Below are 27,768 nucleotides of genomic sequence, written 5' to 3'. Positions count from 1 at the left end.
CCTAGGAGATCACAGGACACGATGACAAACTTGGCTTTGAAAGGAGTCTTTTAATGAAGGAACACAAAGGGCATAAACATAAGCACCCCTGCAGAAGTGCAGTTTATTTTTGTAAGAATCCTAGACAAGTCTATTTCAGGGTTTCTAAGACAAGATAAGGATGGGATCCTCTGCTCTCTCCTATCATCTCAGCATCTTGCTCCCAGGCTCCACAGGAGGATTGCTAGTCTATTGATTCAGATATCTGGGGGCTTCTGCAGGCTTTTCTGGGCCGGTCTGGGTCACTGAGCCATCCATGACTCGGCTATGACATTGTTTTCATGAGGAAATGGATTACAGAAACAAAATAATCGACTTCTTAAGGACTCTGGAATAAACAAGTCGGAGACTGCGCAGTAGTCTGCTTCTTGTCCTCTGGAAGAACTTTAAACTCAATGGACTAAAAGCAAAAGATGAACAAACAAATTACTCAAACAGTCCGTTAAGAATGCCGTAGATGCTGGAAGCTCTTCTCTCCCCTCCCCTCCTTTTCCTCACTTTCTCTCCCTCTTCCTTTTCCTTCTAGACATGCCAGCCACTGTGTTTAGGTCTAAAGGAATGAGCATGGCTTTCGTTTTGTTTTCTTTTGTTTTGCTTGCCATGTTAATAAATCTGGATTATAATAAAAATATCAGAGAGAACACATTGAAAGATGAATTTTGTACCAGGAGAACTCCTATACAAGATGTATGATTTTCCCTAGCAGAGCTGACTTCAATATGTACTTTTTGTTCAGTTAGACGTCCTAGGGGCTATTCAAAATCTAGGAAATGGTTTTTTGTGTTGACATTGAAACTTTTCTTTATGACAAACACAAAGTACTGCTTTTCCATGTAATGGACATGGGTAAGAATTTACCATTTTCTGAATCCTTGTAACATCAATACTGTTCTTACATTATCTTGAGTAGATGTTTTGTAGTCAAAATACAAAGCAAAGTACATTACCAATATAATGTCAAGTGGATTAGAGGGATTTTTTTTTCTGTCTTTTCTGAAAGACAGATCTTTCTGAGAAAGTCTTTCCTGAAAGACTTAGATCTTCCAGATCTAAATGTGATCTTGTGCAAGTTAACTCTCCAGACTGTTTCCTCAACCCTAAAATGGAGGTAAGCGCAAGCTTGTGGTGAGGATGAAGTGAGGAGTACACTAAACACTTGGCATGGTCCCTCCCAGCAAGAACTCAATTCAAGTTTTGCTGTTATTGTTAGTTATGGACAAGTGTTAGACAAGGGTGTACTTTGTTTGCATTTGCTCACACGTCACCAGATAATCAGAAGTAGGCATTGGTCTCAATCATCTTGACAGAATGAAATAATTTCCTTTGGGTCTTCTTTGGTTGTCTACAGAGCAAAGGACACAGACCAGAGCAGAGATGTGCCCTGAAGCCCCGTGTCCAGTTGGTCCAGCCTCCCTACCCAAACGTTTCCAATAATGAGTCAGAAGTATAGCGCCTTAGGCCGAAATTAAAGAATTGCTTTTGTTCTTCTCTTCTATAGCTACAATCTCAAAGAATTTCCAGTATCCTTTTAAACCAAGATTAATTCTGACTCTGGGAGCAACGCGATATAAATTACAATACAAAACAGCACAGCGTAGCATAGAGAGCTCAAAAGAAAGGGATGGGAGAACCTGGACCTTTAGCTCCCTAAACTTGGGCAGCTCGCCTTTCCTCTTTGGGCCTCAGTTTCCCCATTCATAAAAAGAACCCGGTTGTACTAGAACTGTTGCCCCAAAGCCAGAGGCTCATCCCGCTCCCAACTCAACCCCCCCCCAAAAAAACCCCCACGTACGTCCTTTAACACTAAAGGGAAAAACAAGCGGGCGTGAACACCGAACCCGGGCCGGTACCCGGAAGCCAGAAGCGCGCACCACCCACGCGGCCCAGAGGGACGGGGAGGCGGTGATGGGAGCAGAAGCCGGAGCGGGCCCCCCCCCGCCCCCGCCAGCGTGCGCACGCCGCCCCGCCCCGCCCCAGTCGTCGCCCCACCCGCTCGCGGCCGCGCGCAACAGGCCGAGCCCGGTGAGTGGAGCGACGTCTGCCCGCTTTCCCGCGCCGCCGTTTGCGGGGTCGTGGGCGCCCTCCCGGCGCCAGAGCGCGGGTGGGGGTAGGGCCTAGGGGGAGACCTGAGAGCCGAGCCCCGGGGAGCCTCGCGGGCCCGGGCTGGCGGGCGCTGGCGCTTTCGGGACCGGGGACGCGCGCTGACGCGCTCCGTGATTCCGGGGACCGGGGCAGGGAGGACACGCCGGGTCTGTTGCTGCCCGGATGGAGGGGTAGGGTCACGAGTGACCCGGGCACCGAGAGTGGCCCCCGTGAGCTGCCGGTGGCCTGGAGACTGGGACGAGCGCTCGGAAAGTTTGGAGGCTCGGTAGGGAGGGTTGACGCTCGCCCTGGCCCCGGCCGGGGAGCGCGGCCTCCACGTGGGCTGTGCTTCTGGCGTCAGGTCGGGCCTAGGAGACAGGCTTTGCGGTTGGGGAAGCTGCGGGCAGGGCAGCTGCGGCCCTCTTGTACCGCCCTGACTTGAAAATTCCAGCTCCCGCTTGCAGGGCACTGAGCAAGTGTGACTAGCCTGGCAGCCTGACAGTGGGTCGTCCAACAGGTTAGGAAGGCCAGGTGGTTCGCTGTGTTTTCAGGAAGCAGGGGCCTGGGAGTCCCAGGATGTGATTAGTCCACTAATTAGCTGTAAATTCGGCGCCAGGCCATTGATGTCACTGGACTCGCGTTTAAGTGGAGGAGCCGGGTTTTCCCAGCCTCTGCCACAACCTCGTGGGTGGATGGTTTTACCTTTCTGGTCTCATCCTTTGTAACGTCGTGGGTCACCAAAATACATGAATGTGGTATAATCCATTTTCTCTTTAAAATACAACTAAGAAGATAACTGCCAATCATAGCTTTAGGTCAGCAGGAGAACCAGTTTTCCCTCTGGATAAACATTTCTGTTGGGCAAAAAAAAAATGTTTTGGGTCAGCCTAGGCGACTTCCTTACAGGTAATATTTCTATCCTGGATGTGCGTTTAATTGAGCAGAATTTGACTATCATTCTCTATGTGAATAGATCTAAAATTCCTGTGGAGAATTTACTAGGTTAATGCGGTTTTCTAGGTCCCAGCTACCAGTAGGCTTGATATGGGGCCCAGATGTGTATGTGAACAAGTGTTCTTGGTGACTACCCTTTAAAAACACTGCCCTGAAGATTATAAAGACACACCTCCCACCCCTGGGTGGTAGTAACCACTGAGGGCTGATGTGCCATTCAAATGACGGTGCAGTTGACTACCCAAGCTACAATTGCCATCAGAATAATCCCCACTGAATAAACTTTCTTTCCCCCCAATCTGTTTTGTGTAAGGGTTTGAGGATTTTTCTCTAAAATTATATACAAAACATGAAAAAGGAAAATTCAGCGAACGTTTCTTGGGGACCCATGTGCCATATTCTGTGCTAGGCTCTGGGAATGTGCGGATAGCTGTTGCCCTCAAGAAGCTGTGTTGACTTCTTGTCAGTAAATATTACTAAGGAAAGAAGGTTAGGACACTTAAAAATATAAAGGCTCTGTCTGTATTTATTTGCTGTGGAATGGTTATCAGTATTTTATTATCGAGTTCATACTTTAAAGTTTAGTTTTTCTATGGATGGCTAGTACAATATGAACTGAGTTTTGATTTAATCTTTTTATACTTTAATGTTTATAATCAACTCAGATTAGAAACATTTGTTTTTATTTTAAAAATTGAAATGTAATTGATACGTAACAGTTTCAGGTATATAACATTTGCTATTTGTGTACATTAAGTAAATTGAATTGCTTTTTTTTTTTAAGATTTTTATTTATTTGAGAGAGAGAGAGTGAGCAAGAGAGGAGAGAGCACAAGTCGGGCAGAGCAGAGGGAGAAGGAGGAGCAGACTGCCCATGGAGCAGGGAGCCCGCTGTGGGACTGGATCCCAGGACCCTGGGATCATGACCTGAGCTGAAGGCTGCTGCTTAACGGACTGAGCCACCCAGGCGCCCCCCAATTGCTTTTTTAAACTTTTTTTTTTCTGTAGCTGTATAAAAATATTTACTCAACTTCTGTTTGGGTGGTCTGTGAGGTTTATGGTCAGGCTTATATTGGCTTTACTTTTCTAGATAAAGGTTTTTTTCTTGCTTACTATATTTTTGAGATTCTAAGATAGGCTTTTTTACTTTTTCTGAAATTGTGATGCATCTTAAGATTTTTACATGTTTAATGTGGTGGGGTATGTCATCTCTTCTCCCCTCCACCCCCAAAAGCTGTTAAAAAGAATGGTTGTCTTACAGTGTGGTAGTGTGAAAATCAGAGAAATAGTATATTTGCCCAGTAACCTCTAAGCCAGTTTCCAATTAACTGAGCCTCAAATAATTTCAATATGAATGTAGAGAAACAAGAAATGATGTAACTTTTGGCAGTATAAGTAGTGAAATTTATATTCTCACAAAAGCATTTGTTATGCAGTGCTGGGTTTATGTTATTAGTGATTGTAGATGGGAGAAATGCTTTAAGTGATTTTATTTTGGCTTACGTACCTTGTGCACTTTGTTTAACCACACTTCCTGGTGAATGTGCTCATGCTGTATTTATAAATTGTGCTTAAAGAAAAGCCTTTCATTGGCATCTTCCTGCTGTCCACATCCCTTAAATAAATTTTAAACTGACCAGTTGTGAGAGATAAGAGATGTATGGCTTAATATGAAATTACTTTTTGATTATAGGGTACCTTAATGATACAAACCCAATTTAACACTTTTTAAAAATTGGGAGCAATGTGTTGGGGGTCTTTAAGACCATCCCTAGGTTCAGTGATTTGCTGGGACTCACAGCTGATTTATTATAGCAATAGACTAGTGCTTAATTGGCCCAGCAACTAGTTGTGACAATACGTGTGAAATGTTGCCAACCAGGGAAGCTTATCAGACACTTCAGAACTCAGGGTTTTTATTGGGGGCTGACCATGCAGGCATCCTCTGCCTGGCACCAAGCCCCAACCAAAATTCCAGACTCCCAGAAGGAAAACAGGTGGTCATTATAAACCATAGTGCGCAAACAGTTTAGGCACAGTGAGTCTCTCTTATCCGTTACAGGTGGTGGGAGTGCTCCTGAAATCTAGGTTCTCAGACAATAGCCGTACACGGGGCCTTTTGAAGGACAGGCCTCCTCACTAGCTGTGCTCTTGACTGAATCTCTTCAGATCTCCTTGTTTCTAACCGCATCTGGGTTCCAAGGATTGGCAGTACTTTGTCTCACTGAAGCCTTGATGCTCTAGTTGAGAAATCAAACTGGTCTGGGAAACTTAAGAGGAATAGGGAACGTTTTCAGAAAATGTGACTTATGGATGGCGTATCCTAAAACACCGAAGTTTGTTTTGTTTAGTTTCCTAAGCTTAAGCCCTTACTCCTCCAATGCAAGCTTTTGGTGTCGATTGGTATTCGTTTTCCACCTCAGCCCTGTGTTTTCCTACCAAAAGCACTTGATCTGAGCTGTTCATGGGTACAAAGTTTAGAAGCGATGTTTCCACTTCCTAAATTGTTCAACTTACATTTGGGTTGCAGTCATTTATAAATTAGTTGTTGCAGTGTGTAACACGTATTCCAGGGTACTTTCTTGCCAGGCCAGACCACTAATTCTACTTAATCCACTGTGTAGCTGAAATACCCCTTAGTTACAATAACAAAAGAGCAGAAAACCGGGTTCTTACAGTCCTGCTAGCCCTACAAAACAGAAAACCATAACATCTGTTAGTTACTGGACTCTGGGACAAATAGGCTTTTATAAGCATAATGGTTCTTAGCCTTTTTTGGGGGGCCAGGGACTCCTTTAAGAATCGAGTGAGAGCAATGTGCCTACCCCCCACATCTATAGATATACATACACTTTGAAATAGAATCTTGCAGTTTCTGGAAATTCATGTAATTTGAAATATTCTTGAGCCCCAGGTGAAGGACAGCTGCACTGTAAGTGTGGCAGTAGTATGCTTTGGGGGCAGTTCTGAGAGAGGCTAAGCGATGCTGGGGAGTTGTCGCTCCTCAGATGTGGGCCGGGGACCAACAGCAGCATTGTTACTTGGGAGCTTGTTAGAAATGCAGAATCTCAGCCCTGCCTCGGATCTAGATGCCCAGGTGATGGATGGGTGTGCATGTTAAGGTTGGGGGGAGCGCTGTGTCTGAGGTTGCTGATGTTGGTATTTTATTGTATATTATTTTAGTTTAAAAGTTAAAGCTTTTTAAAGATGGGATAGAAGTATCTTTAGCTTTTACTTTGCAGCCTCTAACTGGTTTGGTTTTTTTTTTTAATGGCGGCAGGGTTTCCGATAAAGTAGCTATTTTCAGGAGTAAGCTGCGAATCAAAAGTGAGGAGGTTCATGTGGTGAGGAAGAGGCTTGGGAGCAGGCAGCTTCTCGCTCCAGCCACCAGGTGCGCAGGGCACGTTGGCCGCCTTCCTGCACAGCCCGTGGGGGCAGTGCTGTGCCCCGGAGCACTGGTGGTGGGCCCCTGTTGGTGGTTCTTGAGGCAAGTGTTTGTAACTCAAGAGTACATCTAATTAGGTTTGGGACCTGGTGCTGACGCCAAATTCAGGATTTTCGACTTCTTTGTCAATGGCCACCGGCTAAAACTGTGACCAGGAACTGCCATGATCGCAGAACCATTCATTTGGGATCATTATACCACCTAATAAACAACGAATTTCACGACTTAGTGCTTATGTGCAAGAAAAACATGCTTTCCTTTAGATGGATATGTAATCTGAGTGGTGGTTGAGGCTGAATCCTATCTTGGAAGATGTGGTGTTGGCTGGAGGCTCGGTCACATCCTGAAGGAGATGGCGTTGACTTCCAAGTTCTCCTGAAGGGATACTGGCCTCGCAAGCTGTGTGTACGTGATCTGCTGACAGAACACTGGTAATCCTGGTAAACCTAACCACGTGTGTGCTTTGTTCTCCAGTAGGTCCGCTTCCTCACTGCTCTGTCTTGAGGACAGAAGGATGCCGAAGAAAGCAAAGCCCACGGGGAAGGGGAAGGAAGAGGGATCTGTTCCCTGTAAGCAGCTGAAGATGGAGGCAACTTGTGGACCCCCCTCCGCTTTGAATTTTGAAAGCCCTGGTGATCTCTTTGAAAGTTTAATCTCGCCCATCAAGACAGAGACTTTTTTCAGGGAATTCTGGGAGAAGCAGCCCCTTCTCCTTCAGAGAGATGACCCTGCAGTGGCCACATATTACCAGTCCCTGTTCAGGCTGTCAGATCTGAAGAGTCTCTGCAGCCGGGGTATGTACTATGGAAGAGACATAAATGTCTGCCGCTGTGTCAACGGGAAAAAGAAGGTTTTAAATAAAGATGGCAAGGTGCACTTCCTTCAGCTGAGGAAAGATTTTGACCAGAAAAGGGCAACAATTCAGTTTCACCAACCTCAGAGATTTAAGGTAACAGGTTCTCCCCATGACAGAATCATTTTATGGGTTAAAGTGCTAACATTTGGCCACAGGTCAGCCTAGGGATGAACCTGTGATGATGAGCGTCCTGCCAGTTTGAGAGGAGATACCACCTGTTGGCTCTTTAAATGCATCCCAGATTAGGAGATCCTGTGTTATCTTTTGGCTAAACTGTTAGGATCGTCCAGCAACTCTGGGGGACATGATCATCACACTGCAGAAACTATATTGCAAGTTTATAAATTAACATTAAACCTCCAGGAGTATATTCTGTGGGGTGGTTTATGTTTTGGTGTATGGTAGACCTTTCTAGTTGGTTTGTCCTGTCATTATAATTTAAGGCATGATAGCGTCAGGGTGATCATTTTCTTCTTGAAGTTGCTTCCCTTTACTACTTACATCGAGCTAAGTAGAGGCTTCAAAGCTGTGACCAGATCAAGTACCAGATGCATGTTTAAGAAAGAGACTTTACCCTTATTAACAGCCGCCAGGTAACTTTGAGGGTGTGGGTCCTGGAACTACTCCCAGGGAGGCAGTCATAGGTGGAAGGTAACTTTGATTTGCAAGTCTGGGAGAGTAGCTCACTTTTTATTTATTCTATATCAGTGCTTAACATTCAAGAAATAATTAGCCTCCTCTCTGTTCAGTTTCTGCTTCATAAATGCAGTCTTAGCTAATCTGCTTTTGTAGAGGTTTGAGATCTTTACATGACAAGTGGCCCAGAACAAATGAGGGTCTGTTCTCAGTTCAGAAATCCCCTTTCATGACCCATGGCTGAACCAAAATGGCAGCATGGGAGGAGGAGCAGGAGAGCGGTCCATGAGGTTCCATGGTGAGGATTCTGGCTGTGTGATGGCTCCTGGGACTTTGTCATCAGTTATCAGTAATGTTTCCTATGGCTGAACTCCGTTGCTTTGGTAGAGCCCATTGGCCAAATCTAGCGAATGCCTTTTCCTCTCTTGTCTAAAGGATCTTGAACCTGTTTGTGTTCTGGATAAAGTTAAGTACTCTTAGATGTTTCGGTACAAGTCCTGATTCCAGATAGTCCATCTCATGCAGTCATAAGAAGTTGAAATGTTCCTGGAATGTCAACCTTTTGGCTCAAACATCCAAGAAGAATTATAAATAACTTGCCAGACCAAGTCATGATTTGAATTCAGGAAATATGGACACCATGGTCTTCTCTCTGAGCTAGTCCTGACTCTTTTCTTGGCTAGAAGCAGCACTTTTTTTTTTTTTTTTAAGATTTTATTGATTTATTTGACATAGACACAGCGAGAGAGGGAACACAAGCAGCGGGAGTGGGAGAGGGAGAAGCCGGCTTCCCGCGGAGCAGGGAGCCCGATGCGGGGCTCGATCCCAGGACCCTGGGACCATGACCAAAGCCAAAGGCAGACGCTTAACAACTGAGCCACCCAGGCGCCCTGAAGCAGCACTTTTTTAAAAAGTGGGTTTTAGACACCTAATAACTATGAACATAAAAGGTCAATGAAGTTGATTATATGTAATTTGGTCACAAACCAGTAGAAAGTTATTATTTGGCATATGTGTGGTGTCCTTAGCAGCTGTCATTTCTGTACTTTAGAATCATCCTGGGCTTTTCCCTGTTCATCTCTTAAGTCCTGCACATTTCTCCTCTCTGATTCCAGGTAGCCAAGAATGTATTTCCTTTGCCCTGTTGACTCAGCTCTTTGGCCAGGTTTACAAAGGTGGGAAGAATGAGCTTTCTTGGCCTAAACTCAGCTCCCCGGCTAGACTGGGATGCACCCTGCTTTTTCTCTTTCCACCACTTGAGAGACCTATAGGAGTTCACCCTCTTACAGTGGATGCTGGGTTCTAAATAGTTTATTCTGAGGAGGTTTAGTGGTGTATGTGTGTTTAGGAATGTGCATATTAATATCAGGATAGAAAAAGTCGAGAGGCAGTTCATCACTGGCTAGGTTGAGAGACAGAGTAGATAGTGCCTTGTTTATTGGGTTTCAGAATGTGCACAAGTTCTTATTCTAGTTGGTTGGGAAGTGAATAAAGAGGTAATCAGGGAACCCTAAGTTGTTTCCCACCTTCTTTGGATAATCCATATGTCAAAGGTCTGGGTGAGTTTACCAAATACACGTGTTCACTTTTGAACCTTCTTTTTTTATTATTTATTTATTTGAGAGCATGAGCAGGGAGAGGGGCGGAGGAAGAGGGAGAAGCAGGCTCCCCGCTGAGCAAGGAGCCGGATCCCAGGAGCCCAAAATCATGCCCCGAGCTGAAGTCAGATGCTTAACCTACTGAGCCACCCAGGCACCCCACTTTGGAACCTCCTAACAGACATTCAAAATAGGGCATTCATTGTGGTCTCTATTTTACATGTGAAAAAAACTGGAGTTCAGAGCTATGGACCTTTTCCATAGCTGCTATAAGTAAGGACTTCTGACTCTAAATCTGAGGCATTTTCCTGCCATACTTTTAAAGATGTTAATTGAAATGTAGCAGGGCTTTGGCATGTTTGTTTTTGCCTTTCTTTAGGTGTACCCATGGTCCCAGAAGCAGTTGCATTCAGTTTTGATTCTTATGGGTAGGTCAGTGGAGAGAGGAGGTTGTACTCACCTAGGAAGAGGCTTCCACCTTCCCTTTTCACTGCTCTGGGGTCCTCATTGGCATCTCCAGACATAGTTGGGAATCCTGACTTAAAGAAGACAGGTTTTAAGAGCCTTGTTTGTGCCTAAGTCAGTGTTGGTGAAGCAGTAACACTTGTATACTGCCTTGCAATTTAAGTAAGTTTGCAGATAAGTTGTTTTATCAGTCTTAGTGGGGGAGTCCTCATTTTACAAATAAAGACGCTAAAGTCATTTAGTTTGTAACTACAACTTGGATTGAGGTGGTTTGACTTCCTATCTCTTTCTACCGGGCTATACTTGGTAGATTCAGAAGCTAAATGTCCAGGAGAAATGGAAAAATTATGCAATTGATCGACCCAGATGCTTGAGCTGGGAACCATAAAGTCACCCATATGGTCTTGAGATGCCTCTCAGGCCATCACAAGGAGAAGCCCTGGTTTTCTAATGGTTCCAGTTACAGTATAGATGTAATTACAGAGCCAGGTCCTGCTGGCCCTTCCCTGGTATAAATTAGGTGCTTTGGGAACTCTCTTAATTCTTTGGAGCTATTCAGAAGCCATTAAATTATTCTTCCTCTGTTAAGTAGAACCCTTGATCTATAAATAGAGTAGCCCAGTCATCTTCCTAAAGATGTCTCCCAAAGCTTTTTTCATACTGACCTAATTCTTTCCCACTTGATACTTTTAATACTGTAGATCCTTTCTCAGTCAAATGGTAGGATTGACTCTTAAGCTGTGGTTATTGGTTGACTCACCAAATTTTTAAAAATACATTTGAATGTCTTTTGTGTGCCAGGCACTGTACATTCATATACTTGAGACTGAATGTCTTTAATATCCGTTAGTGTCCTCATAGGTGATTTGTGTTTTTTTTAAGATGATTCCTGAAGAGGCAGTACAGGGCCCGGGCTAAAGGGCACAGGCCGGGCTGCCTGGATTTCAGTGCTGGCTCCGTCATGTATTAGCCGTGTATTCTCATGCTTCGGTTTCCTCAGCTTGGAAACCGGACATTATGGTATTGCTCCCCTTATGAGACAGGGGTGTTGGGAGGGTTATAGAACCAGTATATGTAAAGCACTTAGACACAGGGCCTGGCGGACAAGAAGTGCTAATATCCGCCTGGCCTAATTGCTCCCTCCCCTCTCCTTATCCGCTTGGGAAAATCAGCATTCATATTCTCTCTCTCTCTTTCTCTCTCATGAACTACTGTAGAACTCTCCCTGCACACACACCCCCACCCCCATCCCTGCAAAAAAAAAAAAAAAAAATTGTTCTTTAACAAGTCTTTCCCACTTTAGTAGGGTGAACTAGGCACTAACTAATTGCCCAGCCAAAGCCAGGAGGCTTTTAATCCCCTTCCCCTTCCAGCACCCCGTTGTACTTGGTCTCTCACAGCCTGTGCTGCTTCCAGGGTGCATCTCTGCCTCCCCTTCTCCCCCACCACCCTGCTCATCTCCCGCCTGCGCTGCTGCCTTAGTAGCTTCCCAACTGATGTCTCTTGCTTTTCTCCAGGCCACTCTCCACACAGTAACCAGAGTGAGCTGTAAAAAATGTACATTAGATCGTGTCATGGCCCTGCTTAAAATCCTGCGTGACTCCTGATTGCCTGCCTTGCCAGTTTCTCGGTTTTCTCTACTCTTCTGCACTAGGATGGAAGATTCTTGAGGGCAGAGGTGTTGGCTCTTTAACTGCTGAATTCTCAGGTATCTGGAACATAAGAGCTGTGCAGTAAAGACTGGCTAAGTGAATAAGAGCATGTTCTTCCTCTTGTTTCTGACATTTTTCACCTCTTCTCCCACCTTCCTTCCTTCCTTTCTTTTTAAGGATGAGCTTTGGAGGATCCAGGAGAAGCTAGAATGCTACTTTGGCTCCTTGGTTGGCTCGAATGTATACATAACCCCTGCAGGATCCCAGGGCCTCCCACCCCATTATGACGATGTGGAGGTAAGAGGAAGAACACTGTTCTGCTCGGGTAAGGAGTCACTGCGAGCCTGGGTTAGGTGTCAGGGTTCACTTCAGCTCCCTGCGCTTCTTGCCGTGTGGTCCCGGAGATCTTGACCTCACCTAGATGTTGGGACAGGTGAATCCTGCCAAACTGGTTTCCTGCTCATTCTCAAAGGGGAGAGATGGTTTCTAACTTTACTAATATAAAGAGCTACACATTCCTATGAAACAGGTATTTATTGAATTTGTCTACAGAAAAGCGTGATTTGCTTTTTCTCTAATTTCACAATGTATGAGTTTTGTAAAGTGAGGTCACAAGTAATCCTTACATCTGCTTTCATTTTGTCCTTTTTTTGGAGCTGCCAAAAATAGATAATTTTTTCCATTTGTGAAAATCTTGGGGCAGCTTGAATGAAGGTCATGGTCTCACTTAGGCACTGGCACCTTAACAAGTGTTGATTCACTCTCACGTGGCTGCCAAACAAGTTAATTCTCTGGTGTGGGTAGTCTGTCATTTTCTTTTTATGCTAATGCAAGATTATGAACACAGAGTTATTAGTAAAAAGCCCCTTTGAAAGCAATTTCATACCAGTACATTTCCCAAAATTTTGTTTTTGCTATTATAATATTTTAAACAGAGCTTTAAAATATCTTTGGCTGAATGAAGAATGAAGAACTTGAAGTTTTCCTGTCTGCCAAGGATAATACTCAGGATTTTAGACCCTGAGGAATATCTGAAACTTGGCTTTTCCATCAGAGATTATGGGCTCTCAGCTGTCTGATAGCAGATTTAAAGGCAGGAGATGTGGGGATATAAAGAACCCAGTGAGGCTTTATTACTGTGAAGAGAATGAATATCCTTCCAGTATCAGGGTTCATGATTACCTGTTTTTAAAAGTGAAAACCAGCAGTGGCAACTTTCAAGTATAGGGTGAAATGCCTCACTAATCTCTCATTTTTATTTTTTATCTGAAATTGGTAATCCACCTGAGGCTTTGCCGGGCTAACCCTCTGGCAGCCCTGGGCCTCTGAGTTGTCAGGAAGCTCGCTGACACTCCTGGGCCCCGTGGCTTCCGTAGGTCTTCATCCTGCAGCTGGAAGGAGAGAAACACTGGCGTCTGTACCGCCCCACTGTGCCCCTGGCCCGGGGGTGCAGCGTGGAGTCCGAGGACAGGGTCGGGACGCCGGCGCTCGAGTTCACGCTGAAGGTACGGCACTTCCGTCGTGGCCGCGGCTCCTGACCCGGGGTCCGGTCTGGGGTTTAGTGTGTGTGCGGGGGTCCCCGTGGGTGAAAATGCAAGAGCGTGCGCTCGGGCTGGCTCTCACTCACTAGCACGTGCAGCTTCTAAGGGAGACTTGGTGTTTGTACTGTCGAACCGAGCTGAGGGGACATTAAGTTCACCTTCCAAACAAGCTGTCTCCAAATGTAATCCAAGTTCAACAGAAATGGATTGTGATTCCGTTGACCACTGACTTCTCTAGACCAGAAGTGGAAAGTTTGGCCTTGGGCAGCTTCACCAAATCTAAGCCAACCGTCAGGACCAGGCTGTAGCTTGCCTAGGCAGAGCACAGTCAGGGACCCCTTAGTTTTTTTGTTGGGAAAATTCTAGCATGACCCACTTTCCTCCTGACTGTACAATAGACTTTCTCTGCACTCCCCTTCCTTACCCCTGTGTATAGTCACCAAAAGAATAGTAATCGTCTTTTGTATATAGTAATTAAGGGCTCTTCCTCCAGGAAGCCAGCTGGCTTGAGCATGGTGACTGGTTGGCTGGCCCCTTGCTATAGAGAGTCTGTCTTTGAGCAGTTAGCCTGGATGCGACCACAGCCAATCCCTAGCAGGTGAGATTGCTGAGAAAAAAATCGTAGAGGGATAAGAAGAGGTCCGTAATTCACCTTTATATGTTGAATTAAGAAATAGCAGCTCAAATCATTCTAAAAATTCTACCAACCTGATATACTTGCACATAGTTATTATTTTTGTGTTTCTTGTGTCTTGAACTTAATAATTAGTTATAATTACTCAATACTTTATGGCCCTTTCCTGATTTTAAAAACTTTGCCTGCTTGCCTGTGACTGGGAGAAACAATCTCCCTTTTTACGATGTGTGTTTATATTACAGGGGATTTAAATACATACAATCAATGTACCCTTCATTTTTTTTTTTTTAAGTTCTTGGTCAGCGGTCAGCAAACTATGACCCATGGGCCAAAAATATGCCCTGCTACCTGTTTTGGTAAATCAGGTTTAGTGGAACACAGCCACATCCATTCCTTTTTTGCTGTCTAGGGCTGCATTCACATCACACCCGCAGAGTTGGCTGGTTGCCACAGAGACCACGTGGCCCGCGAGCCACAATTATTTACTGTGGAGCCCTTCACGGAAAGAGTTCACCAACCCTTACTCTTGGTGAAGCATGTTTAATAGTCTCTTGGTTGATTATTTTTAGGCCAAAGACTAAGCTATCCACGGTCTCTGAGGCCAGGGCTGAGTTACCTAGCCTGACAACTGGCTACTTGCCATGCCCAAGAACGTTGATCTTCCTAGTGGTCTTCAGGTGTAGGTGGTGTGGGTTCTGCGAGGTGGTGCCGGGAGACTGGGAGGAGATGGGATGATACCCATTAATCACACCCATCCTATCTCAGTTCATTAAGAGCAGCCCTGAGTCTCCTGGGAGGAGAAAGACAAGCATTGTGTACCGTGGGTTTTCTTCCAAGTTGCACATCTGTATACTTGTGGGTTTTAAATTGGTGAAGCTCTTCAAATGAAATCTTGTGTAAATGCCCAGTGTATGAAACAGAAAAGCTGAGTCACTCTGGGTGGGGTGGGCATAAAGGCCACAGTGAGGGTCACCAAACCCGAGGTCTTGGGATGAAGACCCCTCCTGCAGTGGGAACACCACTCTGGTTTGGGGATCTGACACACCTGGGTTTGAATTGAGCTGCTGTCCCTTAAGAGCTGTGCATTCTTGGGCAAGTTATTTATCTCAGTCTCAGTTTCTCCTTTACTGCAAAGGAGACCATAATATTTACCTTGTAGTTTGTAAGAATTGAAAAATATGTTTTTGTTGCCTCCTTTGCAATGGAACTCCTTGGAAGAGATGGCTCTATGTCAATATATTTATTGCTGCTTATCAAATTCCCACAAATTCAGTGGCTTAAAACAACACAGATTTATTAACTTATAGTTCTGCAGTTCAGCAGTCCAAAAGGGATTTGGTTTCACTTGGCTGAAATCAGGTGTTGGCAAGACTGAGTTCCTTCCAGGGGCTCTAGGGGAAAATCCATTTCCATGCTTTTTCCAGCTTCCAGAGGCCTCCTGCATTCCTTGGCTCACAGCCCTTCCTCCATCTGCCAGGCCAGCAACGTAGAGCCTAGTCTTTCTCCGCTGCCATCTCTATGGTTCTCTCTTGCTGTACCCTCTTCCACTTTTAAGGATCCTTGTAATTACATTGTCCCTGCCTGGATAATCCGGAATAATTTCCCTGTCAGCGCCTTAATTGGCCTTGTCCGTGTGCCCTAAATACTTACAGGTGCCTGGGGTTAGGACGTAGACGACTTCAGGGACCCAGTCACTGGTCTTCTCTCCTGCTCTTGGGCACTCCTCCCCACAGGATGTCCTCCCCACCGTTCCTCCAGAACCATTCTCCCCCAGGTTACCGGGCAATCCATGTTGTCAAGTACAGTGCTTACCTTCAAGTCCGCGTCTCAGCAGCCCCCCGTCAGCCTTGTTGGACACAGTGGGTCACTCCTACCTTCTGCTCTGGGCTTCCAGGACGCCTCCCTCTCTTCTCTTTCCCACCTTCTGGCTGTTCTTCCTCATCCTCCTTTGCTGTTTTGTCCTCAGTCTTTGTGTCTCTGAAAGTTAGGGATCAGGGATTATTTCCTGGACCTCTTTCCTCAATCCACACCCACTCCCATGGTTTTAAATTTCCTCTAGACTGACCTACTTTCAGTGCTGTGTTCAGTCTCTAGCCCACATCTCTAAACTCTAGACTTATATCCAGCTGTCTATTTAATGTCTCCACTAAAAGGATAAAAGGTACTGCCAGTTTAATATTCTGCAAAGCAAAGTCCCATTACCCACCCTGTCCCCAGCCTCCTTCCCTGTAAATGCCTCACCATTTTCCTGTTTGTTCAGGACAAAACCCTTGGATATGGATCTATACAAAAGCCTCCTATTTGGTATCCCTATCGCAGACTTTTCTGACATAATGATCATAATGATCCTTTTGTGATCCATTGAATCCTTTGCCCAGACCTCCAGTGGTCTTCTTTTAAATCCAAAATAAAAGCCAAAGTCCTTAAAACAGCCCAGAAGGCCCTGGAATCTGGCCCCTCTGTTGCCTTCTCACTTCATCTCCCATCATTTCCACCCTCACTACTCCTGCCACATTGACCAATGCTTTTCAAAGGTGCCAAGCACATTTTCAACCTCAGGACCTCTGTACTGCTCTTCCCTCTGCCTGGAATCCTTTCTGCCCAGGTAGTCCCGTGGCTGGCTTGCTCATTTCCTAGAGTCTTAACTGAAATGTCATTGTAGCGGAGTGAGGTTTCAGTGCCCATCCTGGATAAAAATGGCACCTCTTACCCCAGGCATACCCTGCCCGCCACATCCCCATGTGCATCATTCCTCTCCTTCTGCTTCTTTTGCTTTCACTGCATTTACCACCACTTGACCTTATTTATTTACTGCTTTATTTTATCTGCCTTGCTCCAATAGAATGTTTTTATGGTATCCGTTGTCTTTTCTTTCTTCTCAAATGTTTGCTCTTTGTCTCAAATGAACTACAAAAGGGCAGACCTTGTTTTGTTCAGTGCTCTATCCCCAGTGCCGACCTAGCGTGGTGCCTGGCATGGGAGGAGGATGGAGACTGGTTAATTAAATGTTTGTGGTATGAACGAATGAATGAAGGTCTCATTCAGAGGGGTGGCTCAGAGACACTCAGCAAGTGATAGCTATAATTGTGAATAAAGCATTTGCTTGAGGTAGTAATTTCCCTGTCAGTTTGGTGTCATTCAGGGTGAATGAGCCACCAGAATCGTTCTTATGAATATATTTAATTGTATATTGTTTCTTGCTTTAAGGAAAATCTCAACATTGAGAAAAGGTTGGGTTTTTTTTGTTTGTTTAATCTATTTCTTGAGCTGCCCCTCGAGGGCCCACCCTCTTAAACAGTGATCCAGACTGCTTCTCGTGGTTGCAGTTTTTTGGGTTTTTCATCTGGTTGGGATTAGGGAGGATGTAGCTTCAGGAATGATTTACGAAGGATACTTCCGTCCCCTGGCTTGGGCGAGACCTGGAACAGGGTAGAGGAGGTTTACCTGCGCAAGAGAATGACTGATCTCCAGTTACATCTAGTTTTTAGGTTCAAGTGAAGGGTTAAATGGTTTTTCATCTGTTCATCCAAACATTCATTGAGCCTCTGTTGTACACCTGATGCCTTGGTAGTTTAGGCCCTGGGGAGTACATGATGGACCTTGACCCTGCCTGGAAGAGCTCACCAACCTGCTGGTGGAAGGGGGGGGGAGGAGGGGCAGGTAGAAGAGTAATTATAGTACAACCACGTGCCTGTCACGGCTCCAAGAGCTCTGGAAATGGCATCTCCTTTAATCGTGAAAGTAAGTCTGAATTTTGGGCCATTTGCCTCCGTTTTAGCAGTGAAAGAACTGAGGTTTCGGGGGGGTTCAGTAATTTCCTGGGGTCACTAGCCAGTAAGTGGCAACGTCTATTTGACTCTAAAGCTCGTACTGTTCACCACTGCCCCATTTGAAGGGTGGAGAGGGAGGGTGCAGGCTCCCCAGGGTGTCACCTAGATCGGGGCGGGACAGTTTCAGGGGCACCTGCTCTCAGCTTGTGAAGAAAGAAAATGACTTCAGGTACTAAAACCCTCTCCAGGATTGGGGTTCACAGTGACAGGCTCACAGGCATGGTGAAGCTAGACTAGTGGGACCCCAGGAGCCCAGCATACAGACCACCTCAGGAATCATGAAGTAGAACGTTTCTAGAATGGAAAACTGAAAGTCAGAGCCTATTTTTGTCTCTTTAAGACATAGAGGACTGAGAAGACATCCTCCTTATTAACTCCCTTCTCCCATTTTTTTTCCTTTCTTTAGCCGGGTGATTTCCTGTACTTTCCCAGAGGGACCATTCATCAAGCGGACACTCCTCCAGGGCTGGCCCACTCTACTCACGTGACCATCAGCACCTACCAGAACAAGTAAACACTCTCCTCCCAGTCTTGCATCCCGGTGAAGCTCAAGCTGTGTCCCATGGCAACCGCTTGCAGAAGGGAATGAGGGAGTTGGCCTGCTGTCCTGCTTATGCAACCTCAGGGGTTTCGTTTAGGCGCCCTTGCTAACTTCCGATTCCTTTAGAGTCCTGTCCATGCTGTTGGCCCATCTGGGGTTCCTCCTGCGAACGTCATGAGCCAGACTGTATAGAAAATGGGAGTTGCCCGGTGAGGGCTCCATAGTTTGGGAAGAAAGAACCACACCTATGCCCGGCTGGACCTGCAGTCTCTCTCTTTTTAACATTTTTTTATTGCAGTAAAATATTTATAACATAGAATATGCCACCTTAACCATTTTTAACTGTACAATTTGGTGACATTAATTATGTTCACACTATTGTGCAACCGTCACCACTGTTTCCAACACATTTTCGTCACCCCGCACAGAAACTGTGTCCATTGAAACATCTGGATCTCTTGTAAGGTTTCCACTGTTCATACAAGTTCACGAAATTGAGTAGGAAAGGAAGTCTGAAACAGTGAGACCTAAAAGCACATGTGCTGAAAACCATTCTGATTAAAACTGTGTTCCATTTCGGTGCGTGGCGCCTCCCAGGCCCTGGGCGGCAGCGGCTTCCCTGTGGATCCCTAACAACGGCGACCTTGCTAGCCCCGGGCATGTTCACACTGCCAGCTGTCAATGCCCGGCAGCTTGCAGGCACCAGAGCCTGTGCAGTGGCTGGGAATGTGGGCCTGGGACTGAACTTGCACCCTGGAGGTGGTGGTAGGAGGGAAGACGGATCGGGAGATAGCAGTCGGATAACTTCCATCGTGGGTTTGTAGAGGAGACTCCTGAGGAGCGCAGAGGAATGCACTGAGCCAACCTGGGGCATCAGGGAAGGCTTCAGAAATGACTTGACACCCAGGCTGAGTGAGTCTTAAAGGGTGAGTAAGTAGAGTGGGTCAGATGGTCAGAGTAGGAGAGGCATTCCAGCCCCAGTGGACAGCAGGGCCCCTCCTACATTCAAAGCCATAACTTGCAAAACAAGTTGGTAAGCATGACTTCTGCTTCCTCCTCTGGCGTTTCTGGGTGAAATGAGCCCCTGTGTTTAAGAGGCTGACCTTAAAACTGAAACTCAGTTTTAGAGGAACTAGCTGGAGCCTTGCCTACAGTTAGGGTAGTCCTTGCCCACAAGCAGACCAGAGCTTGTATTCTTCCTTTATGAAAAATGCTTTTCTCATGGTGGCTAGGCAGATTCCTTGCATAGCCACAGGGAGGCTGGAACCAGAAGTTCCCAGTGGGTGCCGAGCAGCTCTGGGCCTTGGCAGCCAGTTTGGCCCTGTGGGTGTCCATGTAGCTTCTGGTATCCTGCCGTTAATGTGACTCAGCTATTTCCCCTTTCTGAGATTCTCTGTCTTTTGCATTCACTTAATGCCCCCAACTGGTTTTCTAGTAATTGGTTTTTCATGCACTTATTTTCCTTCCTCACCTTCTGTTTACTCATAACATTGACTCATCCATAAGTCGTCATCAGTTACTTGTCTGACCTCCCTTTATCTCACTAGACCTAATAGCTTCTACTTCTGCTAAACTCTTTCCCAATCCCAAGAGTGAAGATCTGGTGGGCTGCCCTTGGGTCCTACCCGTGCCTTCTCTGGTCAGCTGGAGAGGTGGACGGGCGCCGTGATTGCGGAGTCTCAGGTCAGACTCTGACCTGTGCCCTTATCTGTGGTGCTGGAGCTAGAAGGGGACATATTGGAACTCAGGAACCATTGCTCCCCAGAGATGTCCCCGTGCTGTGGGCCTGGTACCCCTGAAGGCACTGGCACGGTGAGGATTTGGGGCCTTTTCCTAACACCTCCCAAGGGGACGTTGTTGGGAACGTCTGGGATCTGGGTGTGGGATAGCAGCAGGTTGATTTGGCTGTTTTACCAAAGTGAACCCCTCAAGAGATATTAATCTCAAATTTTGGTCCAAGATCCATTCTGACTCTAACCAGAACACAGAGGTCGGTTTAACTGCAGTGCCATCTCTCCGTGAGCTATTGCCGCACGATTTCACCCATGACCCTGCAAAAGAAGAGCTTGTTTTTGTGCTGGTAAAAGAGCTCCAGGAGAAGGTTCATTCAATCAGATGTGAGGTTGGGTGTAACATTAAGTTGCAAAGTGTGAGGACACCAAATGGTAGACGTGTTAGGGAAAGTGTCGCTGATGTGACTTTTGTCTTCGGACGCTTTTTCAGAAGGGAAGCATAAAAGTGTTAATTTTGCTTACTGAGTGAGCAAAAGTCATACTGTGAATTCCCATTTTTGCACATAGCCAGCAATTTGAAATCTGGTGACACTGAGGGAAAATTTTAAACAGCTAGAAATATTTAAAGAGAGCAACCCCACAGAGCGTTTCTTACAGTGGCACACATTTAGGGCGAGCCAATTGTAAATGCCCCAAAGTACAGGTAATTGAACACTGATGCGCATCCCTAGACGTTATTTTTGGCCACTGGATTCCACCCTTCTAAGCACTGCTAGAGTTTTAACAAGTTGCAAATCGATTGTTCTGAAATTGTTGATGTTGGATATTTCACTGAGGAAGAGTGCCCCTCTTTTATAAGGGAAAAAGGAAAATGTGTTACAGTTCAGATAATTACACAGTCCAGGGATTTTACTGTTACCCTAAATGTATTTCTTTTTGAATTTTTGAACATAAACTATTTTTTAGGTTCTATGATTGTTAAAATTTCCTACAGAGCTCCTCTCATAGACACTTGTGTTACAATTGAAAACATTAAAAAATAAATTGGGCCCTTGAACTTCCCACTTTACACCTGTATAGGATTGTGTGGTATCTTTTAAGAGAAGTCGTGAGTAAAGCCTAGCTTCCTACCTTTTACCTTTCCACGTGAGTGTTTGGGAAAGGGGAGGGGAGAAGCAGTGTGATTGATGAAGGCCTTCAAGTTTTTTTTGTGCTGAGTAATGTCACATTAATGGAACGCACAGTGCCTGGGGAGTTGGAATGTAGTTTGTAGCTTCGGGATTTACTAAGTAATCAGTGGTTTATGTAGATTCTGTGGGTGTTCACGATTTTCTTTCTTGGTGCATGTTCCAGTTCGTGGGGAGATTTCCTTTTGGACACTATTTCGGGGCTTGTATTTGACACTGCAAAGGAAGATCTGGAGTTCCGGGCTGGCATACCCCGGCAGCTGCTCCTGGTAAGGAGTAAAGGCTTGGGGGTCCGGGGGTGGGGCGGGGACAGTGGCAGCCCAGACCAGCAGAAGCTGTGGCCTGCCTCCTAGGCACCCCAGGATCCTTCTTCACGCCAGAGTCAAGCCCAGCTCCTGGGCTGCGTGCAGCGCTGCATGCTTTGCAGGGGAATGTGGTGCTGCATGGTCCATGGGCCCTGAAGAGCTGAGGCTGTTGCGCAGGCAGCCCCTCTTCCCGCACAGCGAAGGCAGGGTGGGAACGCTGGCTGAGGAAGTGGCTGAATCACTGAGGCACGTGGCCCAGAGAGCCGCAGATTCCGCCACAGGCTTACGCAGGAGAGACCCGCTGGAGATGCTGGCTGGTTATGCTCTGCGTACTGCTCTGGACACCAGGACCTGCGCGGGAAGTCCTGCTGGAGTTCGGGCCAGGACTCACTTCGGGGTTTCCAGCAGGTGGACGCCACGGCTGTTGCGACAAGAAGGTTAAGTGGCTTTCTGAGGACCCTTGCCGACCGGCTGGAGGGCACCAAAGAGCTGCTTTCAGCTGACATGAAGAAGGATTTTGTTATGAACAGACTCCCTCCTTACTATATGGGAGACCAAGCCGAGCTTTCAACGCCAGGTGGGATATTTTGAAGCTTTCCTGGATGGGCTCCTCTTTGTGCAGATGGAAAGAAAGAAGCATTTTAGAATTAAGGTGGACCTAGATCTATCTTTAGCATGTTATGTTTGGATGAGACATGCTGTAGCTTTAGGGATCCTGCGTCTCGCAAGTCTTTTGCAAAGAACTTGTGTCCCAGCTTGATGGGGGAGAAAGAACCTTGTGATTGTGGGTGAGAAATATGTATATTTATGGGCACTCTGGTATTCTCCATCTTCAGGAAGTTCTAAGAACTTGAACACTGAAATAATTCAACAAGATTAACTCAGGGATGGGTTAAAATGTTGCCATCAGCAGGTGAAACGTAAGAATGCCCAGGGTTGCCACTAACCTGCTCCGAGTCCCAAGTGACTATTCTGTGACTGGTTTAGGCTGTAAATGACCTAACACTTGGATAGATGGTGATAGCAGACCATCAGTACAACACTCCTGCAGTGGGACAGATGAATTTAGGACTTGTTGCAACAGGGAAGACCACACACTGCTGGGAGTTGTGGGGCATCTCAGTAAAAGAGCGTTGGAAGGATTCGGGCTTGAGTTGTGTGATTTTTCAGGAGGGTTAAGAAAGCAGGGCTTTGTTCTGGGACGGACGCTGTCAGAAAATAAGGGGTGTGATTGGGTCTCCTGTAGGCAAGAGTGAAATGAGGCTGAGGTTGCAATTAGTAAGGCAGGGGCAGACTCTCAAATCAGCAGGATAGGGACGTTTGGTCATTTTTGAGGTTTGGATAGTGTTCTGGCTTTTGCCTGAGTTCTGACACGCTGTTGGAGTGGTCTTGTTTTCGCCTTGCCCTCTCACAGAGTGGCCTGGTTGAATGTTGGTGTTCTGTGGAATCGTCTGTGTTCAACAGGAGAACACCGAGACACGGCCGTGGGTGCCAGGCCAGCTCTCCGGCTGCCTTTCTCCTCCTCTGTAGGGTTGAGAGGACTATTTTTACTAACGTTTATAAATGCCTTCTTTCTCATGGTTGAGACCCACTGAAATAAGACAATCTATAAGGTTGCCTTTAACATTGATTCTGCTTATAATTTTAGTATCATCTTTGGGGGAAGTTTGGAACTTGTTTTTGCACCTGTTCAAAATAGCAAATTTTTACCAGCATGTATTTCAGTCTTTAGTGGAACAGTTTTCAGAGTATCCGCTTATGGCACAGGATATCTTACCTGAACTCTTGTCTTAGCCATTAGAGTCCGTAACGCCACGTTCCCTCAAGACTCTTTCTTCAACCAGATGACCCTGTAAGGCCAGTCTGTTTTTAGTGGCTACTTTTTTACGAAGTTAAATCCAACTTGGAAAAGACTTTTTTTTTTCTGTGAGCTTTCTGTGAGCTAGGTGGCTTTCATGACACTACCCTTGACCTACATGGATGGAGTAAGTTGCTAGGATTACACAACTAGTCGTTGGTGAGATGGTGCGGTTTGAACTCAGGTAGTCCGTACTGGGCTCCACACGTAGAGCAAGCGGCAGATGGAGGCTGGAACCTGGGAAGGCAGTGTTGTGTGCAGGACGCACGGTGGCGCTGTCTGTTGGGGCATGGTTTAGATCTATCAGATGTACCTACCAGCATCTGTTGTTATGTTACACGTCTACACTGTTAAGAATGAGCTCCGTAAGGATGTAAACTATACTTCAGTATCATTATAAATATGGGGTAAGTCAGTACTTGAGTTGGAGGGCACCCCACATTTGGATTCACTGCACACAAGTCTGAGCCTGGGGTTCCTCTAGTGAAGGCTGGCTCTCTCTCTGGGTCTTCTAGGTGGACGGTTACCAAGGTTGGACAGCACAGTGAGACTGCAGTTTAAAGACCACACCATCTTCGCAGTGGGGCCGGATCAGGATCAATCTGTGAGTATCCAGAGGGGAGGAGGTTTCCTCTCCTCTCAGGACATTTCCATCACAGGCCTCAGGTTATCAAACTAACAGATGGCCCCTACCTTTCCAAACCCTTTGGGCATCCATCTGTTCTCCTTAGTGCCCTGACTTTACCTCAAAGGGTGTCCAGATCGCACTATGCCAAAGATGCCTGCCTATTGGGCATCTGAGGCTTGCCCTCCCCACAGATCCCTCCTTAATTTCCCTCATGTGGTGATGGACGCCTGGTCTCTGCCTCCTGGTTCAGGCCATACTGCTCTTGCTCACACACCTCCCTCATGCACTCTCCCATCCTGTACCTTGCCCAGTCGGTCATTATATATGGTTTTGTTGATGTTCTTCTAGATGGAGAAGAAAATTTATATAATCTTGCCACCTGGCCCCATGGTTCCTAAAACTGGCTTACCGATCCTAGACTCAACTGGAAAACTTTTAGAAATTATAAATTCCCAGGCTTCACTTGGTCTGGGTTAGAGCTTCTATATTTATTACCAAAGCTCCCTGTACAATTCTAAGGACCTTGGGAACTATTCCATGCCCTATGGTTTCACCTTCTTCCTCCTAGTCAGCTATCTTGGGAGGTGCTCCATGAATGATTAGAGGGGCTGTGAGTTGGGGGCAGCTAGATGTGTCCATAACCAGACTGTCACAGCCATTGGGGCCAGACCTGGGGAGGACTGGTTTATAATATATGCAGAAAACCTCAAAAGTATGCACTCTCTTGTATTCCTCTCTCAAAAAACAAAAAACAAAAAAAAACCCTAGTAACCCTTATCTAAGAGGTGACAAGGACTGAGGTTCTGGTCACTGTATAGGATGGACGGACAGGGAAGTAGACTATTTGAGAGGCTACTGTAATTGGAAGTTTTTATAGATCCCACTGCTGGTATTTCTCAAGAAGTAATATTCACTCCATGGTGTTCATAAATTGTCAGCTTATAACTGGGAATGTCATATATGGATATAAAAAAAACGGTGCTGGCTGGATTAAACGAAACTTGAATGTTTCATTGATAAGTTGATAGGTAAGTGGTTGCTTTTTCATTAAGCCACGTTTCTGATGATGCCATATGAGCTACACTGTTTTATCTTAAAAAAAAAAAAAAGTGCCTATTTGCTATATACAAATAGTAATCTGAGGAATATAGTTTGTGTATTACATATCCTAACTTTGTGCCAAAAAGATTCTTGGTGGTAAATTTTGTTATTGGAGAACCTCCTTGTATTGACCTCAATATTGTGTTGACAGCTTAATTCTTATCTTTTTTTAAGGATGAAACTCAGGAAAAGATGGTTTACATCTATCATTCCTTAAAGAATAGGAGAGAGACACACATGATGGGAAATGACGAAACAGAGGTTTGTTCCAACCTAAAATATCTTTGTGATTTGGTGATGGCTGGGAAGAATGTGTTACCTTTGATTTATGGGTGATGTGCTTTCTTATGACTGCAGCGTGGGCTTAACATTTCACACAATTGACAGAGCCCTTGCACAGGGATGATTAAGTCAGACAGTTCTGTGATACACGTACACATACACCAGCTTTAAAAAGATACGAGCTGGGACCTTGTAGCCTTGTAGGAAATGTGTAATATCATAAATATGAAGCATTTCAAACGGCTAATTTCTTAGGATATAAAGTAGACCTTTCGTGAAGTCTAAGTTTTTATATGGGAATTGGCAAATTCTATACGTTACCTAGCTGTAAGGCTATCAGACATACTGAACTATACAAGTTATGAAAATACCATTTTAAGATTTTTTATCTGACTAGTTTATCCTTTTCCAGTCCCATGGACTTCGCTTTCCTTTATCACATATGGATGCACTGAAGCAAATTTGGGGTCACTCAGCTATTTCTGTCAAGGACCTGAAACTGACTACAGATGAGGAAAAGGAAAACCTGGTGTTATCCCTCTGGACAGAATGCCTAATCCAGGTAGTCTAGGGCCTTTCCAGAATCAAGGGTGCACTGTCTCAGAGACACACGCGCAAAGAAGAGCAATGATGTATGTGCTGCTTCTGTCGATTGGGAAGGACCCTACAACAGCCTTCCTTACCTGTCATGGAAGAAGGGGGTCTCAGAAAGTAACCAAACTGTACTTTGGACAAACTCATTTAATCCAGTGTGGTAGAAAAGGCACAACTCCAATAAATGTTATCATTGACATTTAAAGGTCGCTACCTGGCTTTGTCTTTGTTCTTTGGAAGAAACAACTTCTTTAAAGAGCCTTATTGGCTCTACAAAAATCTTTTAAACAATTAACACAAAAAAATTTAAATTGTTTTTTTACAATGAAAATATACATACCTCCGTGTATACACAACCCCCTCCCCCCGTTAAAATAAAGTTACCCCGATAACGTAAGTTTCATTAAATACTGCCACACTAATGAGAGGCGCTCCCATCTATGGGCATACACGCGTTTTACAGCTGCTGCTTCAGAGATGACAAAGAGCCTGAGATTGAAGGGAAGAAAATCAGTATTTACATGGAAAGACCAAGTCTCTATAAAAAATGCTCAAAATATTGGGTCTTTGTGTTTAAACAATTGACTGTTATTTTACATTCTAAAGTGCGTATAGGTTGATATTCAAAAATATCGCTGGAGTATTTAATCCTTCTATATAAAAATAGAGCAGACAGTGTTCTGCTTTCTGGTAAAAGTTTGTGACGAAGGGAACAGTTGTCTCAAGTTTAAAACCAACTCAGGAGGGAAAAATACTTAAGAATTGTATAATTTTTAAAGGTGGTAATGATTACCTGATATCCTACCTGATTTTGCTTAAAAATGGAAATAAAAACAGTTTTCAGCCATTTCATTAAGTAAAATGGTATAGAGTCAAAAAGGCTCAACTACTACTTGGTTTTAACTTAAACATTTGAAATTTCCCTTCAGGCAGACAAAGAAAAATTTGACTAAACTCCTTGAGGGCAGATCAGGCAAAATCTAGGGTGAGGTCTCAGCACCAGGACAGGTGACCACCGATTATAGAGTCTTGTCACCCGGGAGAGAGTAAGGATGGTCACGAGTTATTTGTGCTTTCTTCGTTTGGCCACAGAAAATACGCCAATACTCGAGCCTCTTTCCTAAACAAAGCCAAGGTCCTTTCCTGGGGTCAGTTATAAGTATGAATACTTACGGTGCTTCAGTTATAAAAGCCTCAGTAGAAAAGACCCTTTAAGGCTTATCTAATACAGCAGCTTAATAGGAAGGTATATTAAATGTTTTCAGGCATTGCTAAAAAAAAATTCTCTTCTTGCAAAAGGATGACTTGGCCTAAAGGAATTTGTTTCCCTGTGCTTCGCACTCCCACACCCGTCTCCTAGGATATTAACAGCTAATACAGGCTGACAGTCACCAAGGTCCTACAGTGACTTTCACGAGTAGGACTTGTGTCTGGTGGAGAGGAGAGAAAGCACACACTTGAGGCAAGTTGCTCACCAGAAAACTGGAGAGCAAGCAGGACTAGAACCTTTCGCAGAAATCAAAATGTGCTTTTCATAGGAACGCTAAACAACTAGCAAGAATACTTGAGTGTTGCCATGGTTAAGAGCAATGGTCTTGGAAGCTAGGAGCAAACTTCACTGTGCTCAGTGATGCAGGAGCGTGAAGACAAGTAGCTTCCTTTCCCAGGGACAGGAGGTTCGTTCTTTGCTCTCCCTAGAGATGCCGCAGATTCTCTCACAATATTTCAATGTCCCATTTCTGTGTTTCTTCTCCCTCCAGGGGTTGATTTACAATTACATGAGTCTTGTCATAATAATTTCCTC

General features: G+C 45.3%; 2 protein-coding genes and 1 long non-coding RNA gene across 5 annotated transcripts in view; 1 reads left to right on the top strand and 2 right to left on the bottom strand.

Annotated features, from left to right (window-relative positions):
• Positions 1-118: 118 nt before the first annotated feature.
• LOC114221048 (uncharacterized) lies at positions 119-10,844 on the bottom strand. Its single transcript, XR_003611675.2, has 3 exons — positions 10,071-10,844; positions 2,824-2,975; positions 119-439 (listed from the first exon to the last, which is right to left on the bottom strand). It is a non-coding gene; the product is annotated as an uncharacterized LOC114221048 (long non-coding RNA).
• RIOX2 (ribosomal oxygenase 2) lies at positions 2,021-26,173 on the top strand. Of its 3 annotated transcripts, none has more exons than XM_028119152.2 (10): positions 2,021-2,061; positions 6,995-7,469; positions 11,905-12,024; positions 13,104-13,232; positions 18,142-18,245; positions 21,363-21,465; positions 21,910-22,078; positions 23,875-23,963; positions 25,263-25,349; positions 25,783-26,173. In XM_028119152.2, the coding sequence occupies exons 2-10, from the start codon at positions 7,035-7,037 to the stop codon at positions 25,939-25,941; spliced, it is 1,395 nt and encodes a 464-aa protein (XP_027974953.2). In that variant the 5' UTR covers positions 2,021-2,061; positions 6,995-7,034; the 3' UTR covers positions 25,942-26,173. The 3 variants fall into 3 exon arrangements, with proteins under 3 accessions (XP_027974953.2, XP_027974951.2, XP_027974952.2); XM_028119150.2 differs by having other exon boundaries at positions 21,907-22,078; XM_028119151.2 differs by lacking the exon at positions 2,021-2,061 and adding an exon at positions 2,312-3,027 and having other exon boundaries at positions 21,907-22,078.
• Positions 26,106-27,768, bottom strand: part of CRYBG3 (crystallin beta-gamma domain containing 3) — a 106,317-nt gene continuing 104,654 nt past the window's right edge. Inside the window, exon 22 of the mRNA XM_028119149.2 lies at positions 26,106-27,768. Coding sequence (XP_027974950.2) covers positions 27,680-27,768 — 89 coding nt within the window. The 3' untranslated portion in view covers positions 26,106-27,679.

Source organism: Eumetopias jubatus, unplaced genomic scaffold, assembly GCF_037043125.1.
Source record: "Eumetopias jubatus isolate StellerSeaLion01/CBP00866 unplaced genomic scaffold, mEumJub1_p1.0 scaffold_1, whole genome shotgun sequence".
NCBI classification, from domain to species: Eukaryota; Metazoa; Chordata; class Mammalia; order Carnivora; family Otariidae; genus Eumetopias; species Eumetopias jubatus.
This window is presented reverse-complemented; position numbering and strand designations above follow the sequence as displayed.

Coding starts and splice junctions, on each gene's coding strand:
- RIOX2 (XM_028119150.2), top strand. CDS start 7,035: ATGCCGAAGAAAGCAAAGCCCACGGGGAAGGGGAAGGAAGAGGGATCT. Junction 12,025..13,103: donor CCCATTATGACGATGTGGAG/GTAAGAGGAAGA, acceptor TGGCTTCCGTAG/GTCTTCATCCTGCAGCTGGA. Junction 22,079..23,874: donor AGCCGAGCTTTCAACGCCAG/GTGGGATATTTT, acceptor TGGGTCTTCTAG/GTGGACGGTTACCAAGGTTG.